The sequence below is a fragment of the Cervus elaphus genome, chromosome 7 (genome assembly GCF_910594005.1).
Source record: "Cervus elaphus chromosome 7, mCerEla1.1, whole genome shotgun sequence".
In the NCBI taxonomy this organism is placed as follows: domain Eukaryota; kingdom Metazoa; phylum Chordata; class Mammalia; order Artiodactyla; family Cervidae; genus Cervus; species Cervus elaphus.
In genome coordinates, this window is record NC_057821.1 from 10,290,597 (window position 1) to 10,312,410 (window position 21,814).

Below are 21,814 nucleotides of genomic sequence, written 5' to 3' on the forward strand. Positions count from 1 at the left end.
ACCAAGTTGTTTGTGTGAGTTGTATCACCTCTAAGTTTAAAATGGGGCGTTGCCTTTCCACTGTGTTTCTCTCTCACAAGGGAATAAACCCTTCAAAGTCACTGCCTTTCATCACACATTTGGAACACAAAACACATGGCCACAAAAGCCAAGGTGACCAGAAATATACATTTCACAGGTGACAAGGACTTGTTCACCCTGAGTGTGGTGTCAGAATCGTTTCTGCACCATCCTTAACAGGGGGCCATTTATGCCCAGTTGAGTTCTTTTTTTGGGAAAGCAGCCACTTCCAGCTCTTGGCTCTGTTTCAGGTGTTTCTTCTGTATTTTTGATTACTATGCTTTTGCTGCTTTCTTGATTTTAAAATTTTAGATTTTTATCTGTCTTTCTTACAGAAGAGCAGGGTTTAGCTTTTTTTCACTCGCTAGGTTCACTGCCTCCCCCTTCATCCTTCAGATATATTACAGTTTTTAGTTACATCAGTATCTAATGTTTATATTATTATGGCTATTAGTATTATTCACCTGTCAAACCAATTAGTATACTACAATCTTCTTTCTCGCTCTCTTTTTTTCCCTTGTATTACCTGTCTTGGTGGTGTTCTGAGTTTCCTATATCTAGCTCACTTTTTTTTTTAAGTAAGATGTAGTAGGCATTTAAAAAACATTCCATATAACTATGTCAGAATACATATTATTTTTTTCAATTGCCTGTAGAACATATACCAAGATAGACCATATGCTAAGCTACATAAGACAAAAGTTGGTATGTGTTTTCTGATCACAGTGGAATCAAACTAGAAATCAGTAACATTAGACAACAGGAAAATCTCCAAATGCTTAGAATCTAAACAGCACACTTGTAAATAATCCATGAGTTAACAAGTCTCAGGAAAATTAAAAAAATAACTAAATGAAGATGCTATCAAACTGTGTGGGATGCAGCCAAAGCAGGGCTGAGAGGGAATTTTTTTAAACATTTCTTATTTTTATATTGGGGTATAGCTGCTTAACAATGTTTTGATGATTTCAGGTGAACAACAAAGGGATTCAGCCATACTTATCCAGCGCACTCTTAATTCCTAAACTACAGCCGTAAATTTTAAATCCCTAAATATTCCTTTCCAAGTCCCAGGCGGACACGTCAGTTGATCTTCTCAGTTTCATGTTCTCCTGCATCCCTAAAGCCCCACACCCTCCAGGATGGCTGGGTATTCTCGAGGCTCACTCCACTCCATGCTTTATTCCCTTTGCCTTTTTTTTATTGTCCAGTTTCCTGGATGCCTGTCTTCCTCTTTCTTGATTTGCTCATTTGGTAGCGCACATCCTCCAGTCACTTCCTGATAAAAGGGTGTGTGGGAGGTAAAATTTAAGACTCTGCATGTCTAAAAATATCTTTATTCTCTTTTTATACTTGACTGATTTTTGGTCTGCTATAGAATTCTGGGTTGGAAATCATTTCACTTTTGAATTTTGAAAGTACTGCTTTTTTGTTACAGCTTCCAAAAATGAAAGCTGTAAGACTTTGTGAAAATCTTGAAATTATTGAAGATTTGATGCACTCAACCCTTTGTATGCAAACTATTTTTTCTCTCTGGAAAGTATATTGTCTTTATCCCATGTGCTTAGAAATTTCAGTGTGCCTTGGGGGCATGGGTCTTTCTAAAAATTATTCTTTGTACTGAATATAGGATGAACTATTTAAACTGGAAGTTCACATTCTTCAGTTCTAGGAAAATTTCTTAAGTTACTTCTTTGATAATTTTCTCTTTCTTTTCTCTGGAACTTTTGGTTCTCCAATTTTCTTATCTTTTCTCTGGAATTTCCCCATCTCTTCTTTTGGTTCCACTTTCTGAAAGATTTACACAGCTTTATCATCAAGCTCTATGTTTATATTTATATTTCTTTTTTTTTTAAATTTATATTTCTACTATCATGTTTTTAATTTCCAAAAGCTTTACACTGATGTAATTTTTTCTAATCCTATTCTTGTGTGATAATAGGTTTTTTTGGTTGAGGTTTTATTTGGTTTCTTATTTCTGTTCCTTTGAGTCCCTTTATTTTGTTTTGTGTTCTCTCTTTTCATGTTTGCTTTCCTCAAATACATCAGGATCCTTGGTTGTCATTTTTATTTATTTAAGTTTCCTCGTGGCTTAGATGGTAAAGAATCTGCCTGCAATGCAGGAGCCTTGGGTTTGATCCCTGGATTGGGAAGGTCCCCTGGATAAGGGCATGGCAACCCACTCCAGTATTCTTGCCTGGAGACTCCCATGGACGGAGGAGCCTGTGGGCTACAGTCCATGGGTCACAAAGAATTGGACACGATGGAGCATCCGAGCACTCCTGCCTGGGTGCAGAAATGATAGTCTTCTGGCTGCCCTGGATGTGACCGGGGACCCGGTGGCCTGTCGCTGCCTTGAGTAGAATTTGTATTGAGTCCTCGTTTCCAGCCCATCCTCAGCCCTGGGCTCCTGGGCCAGCAGGGGCCTCTAATCCCTGAGCCTTCCCTGGTCAGTTGGCCCTCCTTCTCTGGCTGCAGGGATTCATTCTTCCAGCTTTGCTAATTTCTCTAATTTTCATCTTCTAAAAACACAGCCATTGTATGTTCATTGTTTTTTTCCTCCTATTCTTTTTGTTTTTACCCTCATTTTAATGAGGATCGAAGAGAAATAAAAATACACATTCAGTGTTTCCCAGTTAACTGAAATTGTTTTGGGTTTACTTGTTTCATGTCTGTAAGTTTTGTCTTTCTCCAAAGATCACCAACTTCTCTTAGAATGAGAGTGGCTTCTTTTTTCTGTCTCCTTTCAACAGTTAAGTATGTGGAAAGCATTTTAGTAAGGATGTGTCAAATTCATTTGAGTAAGATGAAGTTTTTGTAAAATTAGATGGACTTTGGACAATGTTTCATTGTGTTGGAAAACTGCCAGTCCTTTCTGAGGTTCAGAGATAAGTTTGCCTTTGCAGGGATGACCAAAAGAGGGAAACAGTGAACGCCTTTGGCAGAAAAAGGCTGATGAGACAACCGCCTGTTTAGACCTTAATGATCTAATGAAGACCTGATGGAGAGCTGCTGAGAACCTCTCTTCCCCTTCAAGTTCATTGCCATAGCTTCCTCTTCAAAGAACCAGTGATGGAGCAGGCCCTGTCCTGCCTTGGTGCTCAGAAAGTCTTCGACTTCCTGAGAACTGATACAGGAGGAGACTCAGAATGGTCCAAGATGTTTTGTCTCAACAGTCAAGGTTGAGAGCCCGAGTAAACTGGAAGGAACATACATTAGAAATCAGACATGGGATTTTCTTTCCATTCTACATTAATTAGCTGTGTGACAATCAGTAAGGCATTTGGATTTCAGTTTTCTTACCTATAAGATGGAAATAATGTGCTGGTACTTTCCTGTGCCATGGTATGGTTGTAAGGGTTGAACAAGGGCAACACACATGCATGTCAACATTTGAGTGTTGTCCTTTAAACTAATCATGTAACTATAGCATTCCATACCATCACGTGCTGTGCTGTGCCTGGTCTCTCAGCCGTGTCCAGCTCTTTGCGATCCCATGAATGTAACCCACCAGGCTCCTCTCTCCATGGGGATTCTCCAGGCAAGAACACTGAGTTAGGTTGCCGTACCCTCTTCCAGGGGATCTTCCGGACCCAGGGATCGAACCCAGGTCTCCGCATTGCATACAGATTCTTTTCCATCTGAGCCACTAGGTAAGCCCCAGAATACTGGAGTGGGTAGCCTAGACCATCATATCTACCTACTGACTGACTAGACATCTACATGTGGGAGTCAAATTCATTTCAGCCTCAACTAACCCAAAACAAAATTCCCTCTGCCCGCCCCCCAACACACTGTCACGATCACAAAACATATCAACCCTATTTTTCCTCCTTAATTTACTCTCTCATTAGCCACTGAATTGTTTACTGCGCCCTCCCCATTTAGTCACCAGATCCTGTCTTTTCTATTTAATCTATTCTTTTTTCTCCATCTTCCCTACCATGCCCTTTGTTCAGGTCCTCACTTCATGCCCAAATCACTACCTTGGAAGTTAGTCTGGTCTCCATCATCTCTGCAAATGTTTAGCATAATGATTTTTTCCCCAACTGTGATGTATCTCAGACCATCACAACAGTATGGTGAATAACAGATTTATTAGGTTCCCATCTAGATTACTCCCCAGCTGTCAACAGAAAGATCTTTCTAAAATACACATCTGATTGTTCCCTGCTTGAAACTTTCCAGGGGCACATAGGAGCCTTCATGACTTGGCTGTGCCTACCTGTCCATCCACACATTTACTATCATGCTCCAGTTACTTAAAAGTATTGATAATTGCATTTGTCCCAGTTTGCTGGGACTACTAAGGAGACCTTGAATTTGAGTGTTTCCTCTTTTTTAAAAAAAATTTTTTTGAGTATAGGTGCCTTAAAATGTTGTGTTAGTTTCTACTGTACAGCAAAGTGAATCAGTTACGTGTGTGTGTATGTGTGTGTGTGTATATGTGTGCATATATATGTGTGCATATGTGTATGCATGTGTGTATATGTGTGTATGTATATATGTGTGTGTATGTGTATATGTGTGTGTATGTGTATATGTGTGTGTATGTGTATATGTGTGTGTGTATATGTGTATATGTGTGTGTGTGTGTATATGTGTGTGTGTGTCCCCTCTTTTGGATTTCCTTTCCGTTTAGATCACCACAGAGCATTGAGTAGAGTACCTGATGCCTGTTTCCTCTTTGCTTCTTCTGCCCGGCTGATTCTGTCTAAGCTTTAAAGGCTCAGCTCAAATGTCTTCCTTTTCTGCAGGGCCTCCCTTATTCCCATTTCCCCATCAGCTACGCTTTGCATACTTTCCAGAATGTCACGCACTGTGTTGTCATTTGTTTACTTGTGTGACTGCCTCACTCTCCTCTAGGGTGGAGACCATGTAGCACTCTGGCCTATGCAAGATGGGGCCTGAACATAAACTCAGTTGAACTGGATTGGACCCTGCCAGCCCACTGAGATACCATTACTTGTCTGTAAAGTTAGCAGTTAGGTGACTGGACCACATGAAGCAAACTTGCTGCCAGCTAGGAGCCACTGAACAGGACACCATTTGATCCTGATCCCACAGAGTAGTCACAGATGAAGGTGGTCTGGCCACTTTGGTTTCAACATATAGTTTTTCTGTCTCTGTTTTATGTAAAAACACGTCAAATGCAATATTTTTACATGTCCCATTTTTACAAGAGATTGTGGCCATTTTTAATGGATATGAAGTAGCAGGTTTGTTATGTTGCATGGAGATCATGTCACACTGGGGTCGCAGGTTAGGAAAAACCAAATGTTAAAAGTTGCAAACTGGTGGCCCTTGGGCAGTTCTTGTACACGGCTGTGCTCTTAGAAACATGAAGGATCCCCTTAAAGGGCTTTAAATATGTAGCATGGAAGCACAGCATAAAGAGTTTTCCCTGTGGTTTAAGGTCAAGTCTAATCAGTGCTGTGGTGACAGTGCACTGGATGTTTCGGAATCTCCTGTGCCATTTTTAGGTTTTTGTTTTTGTTTTTCCTTTGGTTCTCTTAGACCATTGTGTTCTGCTCTTGTCTGTTAGTGAGTGGCCCTTTGGTACTGCTTTAGAAAAACCTAATAGAACAGCTGCGATAGAGAGGAAGACCTAGATTGTAAATAGCTCTTTTCTTGGGCTTCCAAAAAGGAAGAAACTTGGGTGGAGGGGGATGTTACTACCATCCTGTCTGAAGCTAAGATTCCAAACAGAGAGCTGACAGTTCTCCATTGTCATTTAGGTTTTATTTAATATATTCCCCATTCCTTCAAATTTCTAGATAGGCATTTAGAGGAAATGCTAGTTAGAGAAAAAAGAGGGGGAAAGGTCTTACCAAGTTGGGAAAGCTGCAGCTTCTTGCAGGAAATTCCTTATCTCTCTGCCTTGTCTTTTCTCATTGTTTTGAGATAGTTTTAGGCTGGAATGGGATATCCAGACTTTAACCACCTCTAAACCAGAGACATGGAGGGAAAAGTTAGAAAATGACAGAGGAATTGCTCAGTTCTGCCTTGTCGTTAAAAGCAAGGGCCATTTAAATGTCCGGGGTTTTTGTTTTCTTCTTTGGGTTTTCTTGGCTGCACTGGGTCTTTGTTTCAGCATATGGATGGTGCACGGGCTTAGTTGCCCCTGTGGCAACTAATTCCCTGACCAGGGATTGAACCCACATCCCCTGCATTGGAAGGCGGATTCTTAACCAGTGGACCACTAGGGAGGTCCCTAAACCTTAGTTTTAAGGTTACTTTGGGACCTGAATTGAGAAAGTTGAAAAGGTAGCAGCTTGCTAATATGATACTAGAATCCAGCAGGTCTGATGTCCCAGCTGCTCTAACGCGTGTCAGGATTTCCTCTTTCCCAGTTCCTCTTGTTTGTTCCAGTCACCTTGCTATTGTGTGCGGCCTTGTGTGACTACATTGTCACTTCATCTTGCCGTCCACTTAGATCACGACAAAAGTCCCTGTTTGGCCAAAGACCAGGAGTGCCTTAAATGAGTTTTAGATCAGCCACTGATTTGGCTTATAATTTGGGGCAAATAATTTGTTTTTGGATTTCAGTGTCACCTATTTTGTAATAGAAAAGTGATGATGTTTTGTTTTGTGGGGCAAATTGACTCTAAATATGAAAAGTATACCTCCTAAATTTTCTAGATCTGTTTCACTTTCCAACGTTCTATTCATTGTCAGGCATGGGTTTATAATTTTTGGTTTAGGAAATGAGATGTAAGTGTGACAAAGAGATATAATTGCTCTTAGCTCTTAGTTTGGAAGATGCTACAGGAATCCAAGCTTAATGGAAGAGGAGGACGCCAGGAAGTCCCTTAAGTTCCTGACCTTGTCACACGCTTCCTTAGCTGACAGTGAACAGAGAACTTAGCTGTCAGAGTACACGTGTCCTCTCTTTTCACTTAAAACTTATCTTCAGCTTTTAAGCCAAATCCGTACATACTTATTAAAGTGACTCATGTCTCACATATAGAACCATTTATTGTTACTATTTTGATTTTTTGCTCTTCTTTTCCCTGTATGTGGGTTCCTTCCCATCATTTAAAAAACATTATTAAAAAAAAAAATTATAAAAAGACCACTACGTGAATGCCTTCTCATCACTGTGTTCTGAATAGTGTTGTAGAATATAGAGTAGAAACTGAAAGTCCTCCTTCACCATATGCTGCAGTGCCTTCCCAACACAGACCTCCTTTCCCCAGAGGTAACTGCTGTCCACACTTGGTCAGCACTCTCTGCATCGCCATCCATGGGTGTGTGTGTGTGTGTGTGTGTGCGCGCGCACACATATAAAGTGAGGCCTCATCTTTTATATATTATACAATGACTTCTTTTTTTCACTTCACGGTAACACAGTGCATCTTACAAAATCTTTCCTTGTCCAACACATGGTCCAACTTGTTTTCTTGTCTTTCCTTTGTTGTTGTTAACTGTCAAGTAATAATTTATTTTATGGGTGTGCCTGATGTTTAACTGCCCATCTATAGGTGGTCATTAAGTCTGTAGTTCTTACTCTACAGTGAAGCAGTCCTGTACAAGGATGTGTCTTTGTGCACGTGTACAAGTGTTTCTGTTGGATAGTTGCCTGGAAGTGGAGCTGCTGGCCCAGAGTGAATGCCTATTTTTGGTTTTGGTGGATGCTGCCAAATTGTATTCCCAGAGGAATTCACCAGTTTAAACTCATACCAGTTGAATTTAAGAGTTTGTTTCCCTGATCTTTAACAAGCTAATGTCATTATTTCTGTCAGGCTGATAGGCAAAAAGAAGTATATGATTATTTTAATTTGCATTCTTCTACATTGTGTTTCTGTAGATCTAGGCTTTCTGATTTTTGCCTTTTAGGAGTCTCTCAGCGTTGCCAGTTACTTGGTAACATTTCTTTTTTTATTTTCTTGGGTTGGATCTATCAATTTTATGTCTGTCAGTTATCTGTGGTATAGGGTAGAAATTGTTTCACTTCACACAACTTTAGAAAGGAGATGGAGTGAGCTTGTGTACCCAATCCACTATCCTGATAAATCTCTCATATATATTTTTCCTCTACAGTATTTACAATGTTGTTTCTTTTTTCTCCTTAGCATTATGTTGTAATCTCTGTTCTGTCTTACTAGATAGCAGTATAAACAGTACTTAATTCTATGTGTCTACACCTTAATTATTATAATTATTTCTCTATTGATGGACTTTTGGACTGTTTCTAATATTTTATTGTTATAAATAATGCTGCTTCCAGTGTCTGCGTGTCAAGTCTCTGGGCCTAGATGGTTTTACTGGTGATTCTTTATCATTTTAGTGCTCTATGTCAGTGATTCCTGAATATAGAAATAGGTAGATAGCTGCCCAGGTGATCTGTGACTTGAATCTAACACAGATATACCCAATAATGAGAGCACAAAAATAAAAAACTTTAGACCAGCTTCACTTATGAATGCAGATGTGAAAATCCTAATCCTAAGTAAAATGCTCTCAAGTAGAATTCATTGATATGACCCTAATGGATAATGGCCAAATAAGGTTTATTTCAGGAATGAAAGAATGACTCAATATTAAGGAAGCTATTGATAACATTTTGGTTGGTTCATTGTGAAAAACTATGATTTTATCCATAGAGGTAAAAACATTTAAACAGTATTTCTAATACATTTTTAAAAGGAAAAAAAAGGTAAGATACTTCCTTTACGTGTTATGGAGTGTCTACCTCAGGCCAACTGCCAACAACATTAGAGGTGTTCTCATCAAAAGCAAGGACGAAACAAGGCTGCCCTGTACTACTTAATATTAGAAGCTCTGGCCAGTGTCGTAAGGTATGAAACAGAAGTCAGAATTAAGACTTCGAGGATTAAATGAGGTGACATTTCAACCTTCTTAGTATAGTATTTCTGATTCAAGTAAGGTGCTCATGTAGATTCTGTTGTTATTCTTTTTATTACCAGTAAGACATATTCACAAAGGAAAGGCAAAATTGTCCCTTGCATCTTAACACACGTATCTGGGTGCTTTTATGAACATGGGTTCTTTAATTTTGGTCCTTGTGGTCGAATGATCCTGGTAATCTGTCTGGTCTATGCTGAGGTCTCTCCAGCCTTCAGTCACCAGCATTAGAGGTGAATGCCCAGTACCTATAACTGACTAGTGGTTTGATTCAGTGATATTTTTGATGACCTTTCAAAGAGGCCATTTCTTATAAGCCTGACAGTTTTCGGAGGCACGAGTCCCAGACTGAATGAATAAAGAAGTTACCAGTGAGGAGAAGGATACAGGAAAACAAGCTCTGAAATGATGACGGTGTTGTCTTGACACTTGACTCCTTGTTCCGGAAACCACTGTGTACCCTCAGTACTGTGTGCTTCTGTAGCACATAGCTGCTGTCCTGTATCAGGAGGCATATGGAAGTCACCTGTCGGCTTAAACACCACACAGAAGTTTTTCCCAAGCAGCTAGCTGTCTCCAGATTCGGTTTGTGACTTCAGTCTTTTTTCTCTTTCCTGTAGCATTTGGAGAGGGCCTAATGTGAACTGTGTTGACAGCACTGGGTATACACCTCTGCACCATGCTGCTTTGAATGGCCATAAGTAAGTATCAATGGGCTATATTCCTGCCCCACTCTGCAGAGCTCAGGCCTTAGCTTGTCTTTTTCCTTTTTTTCCCTTCCTTTAAAGATGTACTAAGCAGGGATGCTGAAGAACAGAGAAAAGCTAAATTTAGTCTGTCCAGAATTCTTGAGTCGCTGTTTAGTGTATACTTTAAACCTCGTTCCCTAACCCTTGCCCCAAAATAACATTAAAAGCTTCTTCTTTTCCCCTCTGGAATGGATCAGCGCCATACAATGATCTGAATAAGAAGCTCAGATTCGGGGACACTAGAGCGTAATGGGGCTGGATAATCTACCAGGTAACCAGCCTCTTTATAAGCTGAAAAGAGATCGAGTGGTCGTGAGAATTTTCCTGTTTACTTTATCTTTCTGCTTGCCACTCTTTCCTTATGAAAGTAGCCTTGTACACAACAAGAGCCATTCTTGAGGGAAAAATGCACAAATAATACGGCCTATTTAATTCTGTTAAGTATAGAGAAGTTATTTGGATTTTTTATATGGGATTTGTGTGGAAGCTTCTCTGGAGGTGTGCTCTGGCGGCCTGAAGAGGACCCTGCCCTTCAGTGAAGAAGGGGAAGGCCCAGAGCAGGGGCAGGCCCAGCGGGGAGTGCAGGTGCAGGGGGTAGGTTTGCTGGGAGAATGAAAACCGGAGCGGAACAGAAGAGAGGGCGCTGGCGAGAGTTTGAGGCCTAATACTAGAGAAGATAAGCAGTAGAAGTTTAGTTTTTAGAAAAGACAGTTTACTGGGACCATTTAGACTTTTCTGAGCAGGGAGCCGGGCCCTGCCACCTTGTGGTATTCTGTATCACTGTCACAATATTGGGCCCAGCCTAAGCATGGGCTTCCTTGGTGGCTCAGTGGTAAAAATTCCACCTGCCACTGCAGGAGACTTGGGTTCGATCCCTGAATCGGAAACATCCCCTAGAGGAGGAAATGGCAACCCACTCCAGTATTCTTGCCTGGACAATCGCATGGACAGAGAAGCCTCAGTGGCTACAGTCCATAGAGTCACAAAGGAGTCAGACATTACCTAGTGGCTAAACAATGACAATAACAAAATGACTCCAACATGCTTTTCTAAAGTGACGTGAAAGTCGTTCAGTTCTGATCAACTCTGCGACCCCACGGACTATATATAGTCTATGGAATTCTCCCGGTCAGAATACTGGAGTGGGTAGCCATTCCCTTCTCCAGGGGATCTTCCCAACCCAGGAATCAAACTGGGATCTCCTGCTTTGCAGGTGGATTCTTGACCAGCTGAGCTACGAGGGAAGCCCTAAGATATGTTGAACATGATCGTTTTCTGTAGTGCAGTCTTTTCTATAACCATCTTAGACAAAGCTAACGTAATCTGTAGAGACTTCCTCCCCCTTAGATAGTGGGGTAGCCAGAGTTAAAGTGGATCTTGGACTTAAATGACTATAGCTTGTTGGCCAAGTTCACGTCCATATTCTGTTTTTATTTACAGTGGGGATTTTCTTGGCCCTCATGTGCATGGGGATAATTACACATTTGTATTTGCTTAATTAGTGGTGTCACCAAGAAGGAAGCCAAGTCATCCTTTCTGGATGTATCAAGTGATACCATATGTGTCTTCTGCTTGCAAAAGGTTTATGTTTATGTTTGCATAAGGTTAAGGTTTATGTTTGCAACCACTCTAAGTCTGCTCTGCCTGTCTTATTTCCAGCTCCCCTCTCACCAAATGTTTTGAATAATGTGGTGAATAATGATATTTGTTTTGCATGACTACTTTTATATAAATTCTGTCCCCGAATGCTGTTTCAACATCACAAACAAGGAAACCAGACTTTTTCAAGATAATGGAAAATAAATGGATTATCTAGAAAATAACTAAACCAGGAGGTGAAGAGTCAGTGGGGTGTGGTTCAAGATGACTCAGCCGCTTGTCAACAACTGTACAAGTAGTCGGGGAACTGAAAGGAAGAATCAGGTGATAAGCTCAGGTAGAGATGGGAGCCAGGTGAGCTCCTCTCTGTGAAGGGGCTTCATGCCACACAGACGTGCAGGGCTGTTGGTAGGAAACACTTGTGGGTTCTGCAACTCACGGTCGATTTTTGCCTTTTAGGGATGTGGTCGAGGTTCTTCTAAGGAACGACGCGCTGACCAACGTGGCTGACTCGAAAGGCTGTTATCCGCTGCACTTGGCAGCCTGGAAAGGAGACGCCCAGATAGTGCGGTTGCTCATCCATCAAGGGCCGTCACACACCAAAGTCAATGAACAGGTTGGAAGGAAGGGACGCTTTCTCCACGCGGCTCCAGCCAGACCTTGGCAGCCATCTCAGGCCCACAGCTCAGATCTAAGGGAACCAGCTCTTCCCTGGCCTAAGAGTAATTCCCCTCTTCCCAATGCCACTCCTTTTAGTGAATCAGAGAGACCTTGTACCTTGAAGGGTGTATTTCGTATGCATTTGAATTATGCAGATTTGGAATAGAACTGTAACAGAGCACAAGATTGGAAATAATGCACATCCTGCACGGTTGCCCAGGGTTCATTTTAAACTGATGGGTTCTTGCCATCAACGCGGCAGTGCAGCTGGAGCTGGTAAACCAAAACACGCCAGCGTGTCAGGACTGTGGGGACCGTGTTGTTTTGTGTGCATCAGAACTCTCAGAAGTGGCGGAATGCATGCTGTAGCTGAAAAACAAACTCACAAAGACACAAGTGGAGGCCAGAGGTGACACAGCGGAATGAAGATCATTTCAATGGTGTCCTCTAATGTTCACTTAAGACTGACCATTCTTAAAGTGATACCGTATTATTAACCAAAGTACAGATTTTGTTCACGTTCACAAAATTATATGCTAGTGTCCATTGTTTGTTTTCATACCTTACTCAAGATTCCGTAGTGTATTTCATTACATTGGGCAGCTTCAGCTGCCTATGACAAATGCTGGTAGATATTCTTTTCATTCTTATTCTGTTAAAAATATTTTCTAATTTTCCTTGTTATGGCTTCTTAGATACACCCATCATTTGAAAGTGGACGTTTAATTTCCAAATACATGGGGTTTTTTAAGTAAAAAAAAAACACCACATTCTTTGACAAAGCAGAGAGTATTCTTAAAAAATAAAAAAGGCAGCTTTTGAGCAGAAACCCCATACACTGGCCAGAGATTCAGGTGCCCTTAGACTGTACCTCCTCTTCTTTATATGTAGTCCTTTGGGAAAGTTATATTTCAATTATGAAGTTCTAAACCAGCCTCTCATGAAGTGTAACTCCCTGTAGTTTGGGTCTGAGATGATGTCAATTTGAGAGGAGATGGGCCCTCTCTCTCTGATGAGCCATTCTCCTCTTTTCCTCTCTGCTCTGAAGTAGGTGCTTGAATGCGAGAGATGCTGCCCTTTCTCAATAAACTTAGGATTCTTTTCCTAATGATGTTGATGACAGGAGGTTGTTTAGTGGCCTCTGGGATTAGATCAGGCTTATTCTTCAAAAAAACCAGGAAACCATTCTTGAAGTCCCTCCGGCAGCAGGACCATGTGCATTCTCAGTGAGCTGTTCAGAGCGGAGCAGTCTCTTGAGTCACCGAGAGGTTCGAGAAGACTGCTGCGGTGCTCCCAGCCCTCTCTGTTTGCAGAGAGAATGTGTGTGTAGCTGTTCATCAGCTTCCCTTCCCCTGCAGGCTGTATTTTCTGGGTAGGTGAGCAACAGACATTCCAGATCGTTGACGAGGATGTTTGTTTTATAACATTAGGAAGGAAAATCACCTCTTTAAGCTTGCTTCTTTAGAACCTAAATGCAGTTTTACTCCTCCTGGCTAACATGATGGTGATTGCTCTCACCTGGAGGAAATATTTTAAAGAGGTTTGTTATTAACCAGTATCCTTCAAAGTTGAAAAATCACACAGTAAAGTCCTCTTCATTGAAGAAACTTCAGCCACCATTCCTAATCCTCTTTGCTCACTTTTGCCTTGGAACACAGCTGCTTGGGTTTTTGAGCCACTGGAGTGTGCTAGCTTGACCTGCTCACAGCCACCTCCCGCCTGGAGTGTCTTGATAGATGGGACCCTGGCCCCTGTGCTTTGCATATCTGGCAGGCAGGTGGGTGGGGCAGGGGCTGTGCACAACCTCTGAGAGCTCGAAGGAACTAATGTATGTAGGCAGTGGTTACAAGTACTTCACTGCTTTATTAAAAACCATTATTAATGTTGCTCCAGTTGGAAGCTTGGGCAAGAGGGGTGATGACAGGTGACCTGGAGGTTGTCTTCTCCGTTAACTTCCTTTCGAGGCACCCAGAGGACAGATCCGAGTTGGTGTAGTGTTGGGGCCCCTCAGGGCTGTGCATTGCATTGATATATTTCATCCATTTTATCATCACATTTTCTTTTCCTCTCCTTTTTATAGAATGCTCTTGAGATCAAAGAACTCAAAAAGTACGGCCCCTTTGACCCTTATATCAATGCCAAGGTGTGTACTCTGCTGCCAGGCTTTCTCTGCATCATTTCTCCAAGCTGCACTTTCTGTTCGGTCCTCTCTAGCTTCCACTCTCGTCCGCTCAGACTCTTCTTCATCATCCTGACGTTTGTCCGCTTCTGCCCATCTGCTTCTGGCTTGCCTGGGAACGGGAAAACACAGCTTCAGTGGGTTTTGGTTTTGTTTTTAAAACCCATACCAGTTCTGGAAAGGTTGGGTGTTTTTCCTGTAATGTCTGAAAAGCTTAGAAGTGGCAGAAATGGGGAAATAGAAGGGACCATATATAGGCATAATTTACTACCATGATTTCTAAAATCATTTAAATTCAAAAAAGAAAACTGCAATTAAAAGATGTCAGAAAATGCTTTAATTGTACTTCCTAGATTAACTTTTTTTTTTAAGTTTGCTTTTTATATTTCTTTTGAGGTGGAACCTGATTTTCCGTAGCTTGTGGTGAAGGTGTGGCAGAGGGGTGTGGGTGACTCTGTTTTACCCTTAAAAGCTGCTGGTGTGGTTTCCCTCTCTTTTCTTTGAGTTGCGCCTGAATCTTTATTTAAAGCCTCAGTCTCTTCTCCCTAGCCATAGCTTCTTTCTCTGCTTGGACACTCTTAGCTCTTAGAACAGCTCAGAAGTAGGAAATGAAGTTGCAAGACCAAGCAGGGTACTGGCCTTGAGTCTCCCTCCCTGAGGCTGGGATAGATAATGGGCTGATGTAGTGATGAACATCCAGCCGTGGGCCTCTGCTGCCTCTGGAGGCAAAGTTGGTGGGTTGGGTGATGATGTTAGCCTCTCTTCTCTGCCCTCTCACCTGCTGTTTTTGACTCAGGTTTTCATCCAGATGAGGTTTGCTTCTTGGCAACAATCTGGAGTCTGGTTGAGTCACTGCATTGTTCACATCAGCTCCCTTTCACTTGCTCTGAGTTCAGCAGCCGCTGGGAAGGGAAACGTGAGGTCCTTCTGTGTGTTTCCAAATGCAAGGCAGATATTTCATGATTTTCAGTAAGAGACACTGATTTAGCAGATGAGCTCCCTATGGGCTGGACCTCAGCAGGCTCTACAGGAAATTGCCCTCAGCTCTCGGGCCCTAATGGTGGAGAAGCAGTTTGATCTGGGGTGGTGAAACATGGTAGCTTTTGTTCTTAAGCACACTTCCAATTCTGTTTTCTAATCTTCAAGAGGGGTGGATACTCTGTCTTCTTTTTTTTGGGGGGTAGTGTGGCATAGTGGAAAACCCTCATTGATCAAGGTCTTTCTTTTCGAGTCAGATCCAAGTATGAATTCTGTGGTACCACTTACTGGTGTTGAGTTGAACAAGTTACTTTATTTCTCTGAGCTTTAGTTTCCTCTCCTGTAAAATGGGGTTTACCATCTAATTGGCTGGATTATTGGAGTTCAAATAAGATCATGTACATGAAGTAAAAATATCTGATCAGTAGTAGTATTTGAGTTTCTGATTTTAGGAGGTATACATCATGGGCATTTCTGAAAGGCCATTTTGGAATTTGTTCTTTGTTACTAGTGGGGGTCACTTAATGCAACATTGCTCCATTGGTCCATTCAAGGTTTTGTTTTGCAGGGAGACACCTTGAAGTGATTGTTTCCCACTTGGTGGTTGGTTAGTTAGCTTATAAAGCTCTGATTAAAGGGCATGACTTTGGTTCTTAAAAGCAGATTTTCCTATCCCTTGATTTTACACACATAAAAGAAACTTAGTCTAAATGGAATAAGAACTTACTTCTCTCTTTGGAAATAGTCATCCCTCAGTATTCATGAGGATATTGGTTCTAGGACCCATGAGGATACTGTACTCAAGTCCTTATAATAAAGCGGTGTAGTATTTGCATGTAACCTACTTCTGTCCTGTACACCTTAAATCCTCTCTAGATTACTTATAATACCTAACAGTACAACGTAATACAATAATATGCTGTAAGTGCTGTATAAATAGTTGCCACATGAGGACTTTGCTAGCAGTCCAGTGGCTAAGACTTGCCTTTCCAGTGCAAGGGGTGTGGGTCGATCCCTAGTTGGGGAACAAAGATCCCATGTGCTGTGGGATGTGGCTGAAAAAAGACTAGTTGCCATGTGAGAAATTAAAGTTTTGCTTTTTAGAACTTTCTGGACTCCCTTCCTGCCCTGAATATTTTTGACCCATGGTTGGTTGACTCCTCCGATGAAGAACTCAGAGGATGGAAGGGTGGATGGGAGGGGCCAACTGTGTTACCCTTTGCCTCTACCCCACCCACCAACCCCTCAGAGGCCAAACGATGTAAACTCCATTAAAGGATAAAGCTGTTTGGGTTGTGCTAGGAATGCAGACTCTTCTCAGGCTGATAAGATTCTAACCTCCCTAGGTTTTATTCCTGACTCAGTGGGTTTTTATTGACCTGGTGTGTCTAAGAATTGTTTTTGCTAAAGTACATTTGTATGCTGAGTCCTGTCAGGCACCTGTAGACATAAGAAGTTGTAGATGCCCATCCTGGGAGCAGAGGTAGTTTTCATGAGGTTTTATCTTCTCTTCACTCTACAGAACCTTTCCTGTTCTGGCAAGTCAACATAAACCAGTCCAAATGTATGTCATCCTTAGCGAAGGGTAAACTATTAAAATTGTTTACTTACTCCCTTTTAAGACAATTTTGACTTAGTCTAAATAGCATAAGATGAGCAGTAGTCAAATTAATTTTATGGAAGATCTGGTTTTTCCAGACACTTAAAAGTAATCCACAGTTTTAGAGCTTGAAGAGATCTGGACGTTCTCTAGACCAGTTGTCTCCAGCAGTGCATCAGCTTGTCTGGCTGCATCAGAATCACCAGCAAGCTTTTATAACATTTTTTTATTTTGAAAAAATTCCTAGAGTACAAAGAAATCACGAGAATAATTCAGTGAACTGCATTATACTCTTCTGCTAGATTCACCAGTTGTTGACACTTTTTGATATTGTGCGTGCTTACACCATCTTTCTTCTCGTGTGCACACTCTTGTGCTCTCGTGTGTGTGTGTGTGTGTGTGTGTGTATATATGTAATTGTTGTCGTTGATGAATTATTTGAGATTCCCTGGGTTGGGAAGATCTCCTGGAGAAGGAAATGGCAACCCACTCCAGTATTCTTGCTTGGAAAATCCCATGGATGGAGGAACCTGGTAGGCTACAATCTGTGGGGTCGCAAACAGTTGGACACGACTGAGCGACTTCACTTCCAGCTTCCATTTGAGATTAAGTCATAGATTTCATGACCCTTTAATCCCAAATTCTTCAGCATATATCTCCTCTAAGAATAAGGACATTCACTTGGTATAACCAGAATACAGTTATCAAATTAATAAAATTCAGCATTGATACAATACCATTATCTAATATGAAATCAATGCTTGGATTTCACCAAGTGTCTCAATAATGTCCTTTAGAGTGACTTCTTTTTCTGGTCCAAGATACAGTCTAGGATCATACATAATCTGGAACAGTTGTCCTCAGCCTTTTCTAGTCATTCATGACATTGACATTTTTGAAGAGTATAGGCCAGCAGTTTTGTAGGCTGTCCCTCACTTTGAGTTTGGCTGATAGTTCCTCATGCTTAGGTTCAGCTTGTACATTCTTGGCAGTAACACCACAAGAGTGATGTTCCGTCCTTCCTTTCTAGTGCATCACACCACAGGGCACATGATGTCAGTTTGTTTTATTCTTGATCATAATGAATGATTGCCTGGTTAATTTGGTGTCTGCTAGGTTGGTAACCTATTTAATAATAGTTTTCCTGGGCTTCACTCTCAAGGTGCTACCTTAGCAGTCCTGGAGTGGGGCTCAGTATTACTTCCCTTTAAGCTTTCATGTAATTCTAAAACAAAGCTTGTTTAAGAACCACTGATCTAGGCTAACTTTCCACCAGAGCAGGATTTCTCTTTTCTCATCTAAAAAGTGGGCCTTATTTGTTTCTCTTCGTAGTAAACAGAATCACTCTTGGAAGCCTCCTTTTGGATTCCATTGTTGATGTCTGTTTTCCTAAACCTTCCATCTGTTGGTCAGAGTAGTGCCTTAAGAGCTTTGCAGAGTAAGTCTGACTCCTCTTCCATGCAGTCCACATGATGGACTTTGTCCTCATACTTTCCCCCTGTCTTCTAAACCTCCATAGACTCACTTCGTCCTTTTGTTACAATGTGGGTATATTTCCAGGGCCTGGACCATGGTGAGACCTGGGAGCTGTAGCCCCAGTGTCTCTAACTTAGATCTATCATCAGTGGCCAAGAGTGCAGTTGGACTATGAGCCAAGGACTGAGAGGTGATGGTTTTGAATAGTTCCCAGAGAGAAGAGGCTATGGAAATGTTTCTAGATGGTTTTCTGCTGCTTGTATTGTGCATGTGTGTGTGTGTGTGTGTGTGTGTGTGTGTGTATGTAAAACACATAAGTAATGGATTTATGCATTGAGTGGGGTCTCCAGGTGTAAAGGGTACTGAGATTTTTTTAAGTAATGATCTAGCAAGGAAAAAATGAACATGGACTTCAAGATAAACAGGAATGGAGAATTTGTGCAAAGCCTTTGGGGAAAATTTGGGTATTTCATCTCCGGCCCCTTGCTTAGTCCAGATTTCTTGGGGTGTGCACCCAAGGTGTGGCTTGAAAGGTGTGAAAAAGAAAGATTCCAGGTGGTTGGGAGTCTATACCCTCCTTGGAGTCCCCCCTGCCGCTTTTTGTGGGTCCGTGAGTCCAAAACTTAGTGACTTCTTGCCCTGAAAATTGTCAGGCTCCAAGGGGAAGTGGTATGGCCCATGTTCAATAGTCAAGATATGTGGTCACCACAGACGTAAACTCAAGAGTACTGTCGTTACCAGACCATTTCTGGCAAGACTGAAGCATAAACAAGATGCTTCCTACACTCTGAAAATAAACTGCAGGGTTGTGGTTAGGCCATTTTTAACATAGACACGCAAGACAGTTTGCCTGGTGGGGATCAAGACTGTGCCTTTAGTGAGACAGCTTTGTGGTAGCTGCTTTAGTTCTGCAGAAACCCAGAGAAGGCTTCTTTCCCCCTCCGCCAGATAGTTCAGAGTTTTATGGTTCTTCAGGCCCTAATGACATACTTTTTACAGATTATTCTGGTTGTTGAGAGACAACTTGGATATAAAAGAGACAGCAGTGTCTACTTTAGAGTAAATGAGTTTTTCTGGACTGGAGTTTTAATAATAAGCTGAGTTTCTTGGCCCTTGCTGTCATGCTAATCTTGAGATCTAAAATGCGGAGAGTCCTTTTAAACTTCCTCGGGTCGCAACTCTGCCCCAGGATCCCTGTACAGGAAGCTCCTATGAGTTTTCTTTGCTGTAGCTGTCCTTGCTTCTCGTCAGCAAGTGAAGTGACAGCTCTAAGTTTTATTCATGCCATAGCCTAATAGGAAATGGGCGCATGGGTGGCCTGAATGGTGTGTTTGATACAGGAGCCCCAAGGATTTACCTCTGGCCCAGCGTTTCTCCTGCTCTCTAGACTTCCGGGTTGACATGGAATTGACCCCTTGGACCCCACTGTATCACAGGAGACCATTGCTAACTGGCTGTATTCTGTGGCCAGAGAGGTCTTGTCTGTACCTTCTCAGCGGCCGCTCTCCCAGAGCTACGTTGGAGCTCAGTGCTGCTCCCTGTGTTTATCTGTGTGCAATTTATCTTTGCATGTGGCTCCTGCTACCACCCTTTCTGTCCTTGTTTCATTTTTAAAAATTTCTTTGCTGTCATTCTGACCTTTGGGGGCCCTGCTCCTAGTAGCTCTGGATCTTTCTGATACACTTGGAGTAGCTGGAAAAAATGATGCAGTCAAATGCCAGATCAAAAGCAGATGGAATTGCATGCATGTTTGGGTAACTCCTAGTTTATTACTTTGAATATATTAATAGATTTAAAGCTTTTGTGGAAACATTTAATTTTTACTTTTTGACCACTGAAAGGTGCATTATATTGATGTGAAGGACACACACCCCTGGAAGCTTTGTTTCCCCCAAATGGCAGAAGTCTCCTGGATAAATTCAGGAATCGCAAAATCCTGTGAGAGAATTATCATTTTCGCTCATGCCTCTGAAAAAGGAGAGGTCATGAAAATTTCTCTCTGTCTCCTCTAGTTATACATTGTCAATAGTAGTAAAAGAAAGAGCAATGATTAACATTTTGCTTCTGATGGTTGATAAAGCACAAACTTGTCCTGTTTTATCTCAGGTTCTGCCTTTAGTCTGAAACAAAATTGGCATCAGAGGACCATGGGGCTGTGAATTTGAATTAATGGCAGCGTTCCAGTCTTGAATATTTTGCACCTCTCACACAAAATATTCCAGTGTCTGATTGTACCTTTCTTACCTGAGAAATCCTTCCCTGCACAGCTGCAGATCCTGCATGCGGTGATTGGGGCAGAATTCTGGAGCAGGCTCAGGGCAGCCTTTGGGTCCTATGTGTCTCTCAGACTGCGCTCAAGCACCTCCGTCCCTTGGCAGTGGCTGTTGGCTGATATGTTGAAAGTGATCTTGGGTGCTCTGCTCTGCTACTTTCATTGTTGGCCGATTGATTTGCATGTAAGAAGCTATGCAGATGACAAGCTCTTTCTAAAAAGCTTGTGTGCGAGGCAATGGATGGTCAATAGATCCCAAATCAGGACCACGTGGCTCGATAGAAATTGTAAAACCGGTCGAAGTTTAAAATGAGTCAATGGCAGTGATATCACGGGCGTTCATCTGTGCCAGGGCTGCTCCCCGCGGCGTGCCATGCTCCCAGGGTGGCTCTCCATGCCGTCTGGAGACGTGTCCACGTGGCCTAGGGGAGACTGCAAAGGCTAAGGAGCCGACTGCTCCCCTCTGGCAGTAACTGAGGCTGATCAGAGCAGTTGGCCTTGCTGGCAGCAGAGTCTGCCTGGATTCTGACATAGTTCTACTAGTCCCTGAGTATTGCTGCTATTTTTCTCATTTAAATTTCAATGGTTTACACGTGATTATCCCAGTGTGTGCCCATCTGCCTGCCGGTCGCCTTTCTGACGGTCACCCGCCTGTTAACTCTTTAGAACAATGACAACGAGACGGCCCTTCACTGCGCAGCGCAGTACGGCCACACGGAGGTGGTGAAGGTCCTCTTAGAGGAGCTGACTGACCCCACCATGCGCAACAACAAGTTCGAGACGCCTCTGGACCTGGCCGCACTCTACGGGAGGCTGGAGGTGGTGAAGATGCTCCTCAACGCACACCCCAACCTCCTGAGCTGCAACACTAAGAAGCACACGCCTCTACACCTGGCGGCGAGGAACGGCCACAAGGCCGTGGTGCAGGTCCTCCTGGACGCCGGCATGGACAGCAGCTACCAGGTAGCGGGGCGCGCGGCCCCCCGGGCCCGGGGACCTAGTGCTGTTGGAGAAGGCACGAGCTCCGTGCTGCTGGGCTGTGTTCCTGTTTAGCTCGGTTCACATCACCTTGTCAGATGCTTCCAGCCGCTGACTCGTTGTAACACGAAACTTTAGAGACAAACTCCTCCAGTGAGTCTGTTATTTTTCGTTTCTTTTCAGGGGTAATACATGGCGTTATACCCTGAAAAGATGTGCTTATGGACGCCCTCTTGAAATTAGAAAGCTCTCGTTATCTTCCTCTACCTGTGCTCCCGCTGCCACCATTCGCACCTCCAAAGTCCCATCATCTTGGTGTTGCCGGCAGGACACAGCCTTCCCCTTTGCTGGTAGCTTTCTCCCTCAGGACGGCCGTTCCTTAGGCTTGGCAGCCA

General features: G+C 42.5%; 1 protein-coding gene across 7 annotated transcripts in view; it reads left to right on the forward strand.

The window, feature by feature from the left end:
• ANKS1A (ankyrin repeat and sterile alpha motif domain containing 1A) overlaps positions 1–21,814 on the forward strand; it is a 163,913-nt gene that overhangs the window by 57,142 nt on the left and 84,957 nt on the right. For 5 of the 7 annotated variants that reach the window (XM_043907228.1, XM_043907229.1, XM_043907232.1 and 2 more), the window contains exons 2-5: positions 9,549–9,629; positions 11,736–11,892; positions 14,017–14,079; positions 21,108–21,404. In XM_043907228.1, the coding sequence (XP_043763163.1) occupies positions 9,549–9,629; positions 11,736–11,892; positions 14,017–14,079; positions 21,108–21,404 (598 nt within the window). The remainder of the gene's footprint in view (positions 1–9,548; positions 9,630–11,735; positions 11,893–14,016; positions 14,080–21,107; positions 21,405–21,814) is intronic. The other 2 variants (XM_043907230.1, XM_043907234.1) reach the window with 1 other exon arrangement.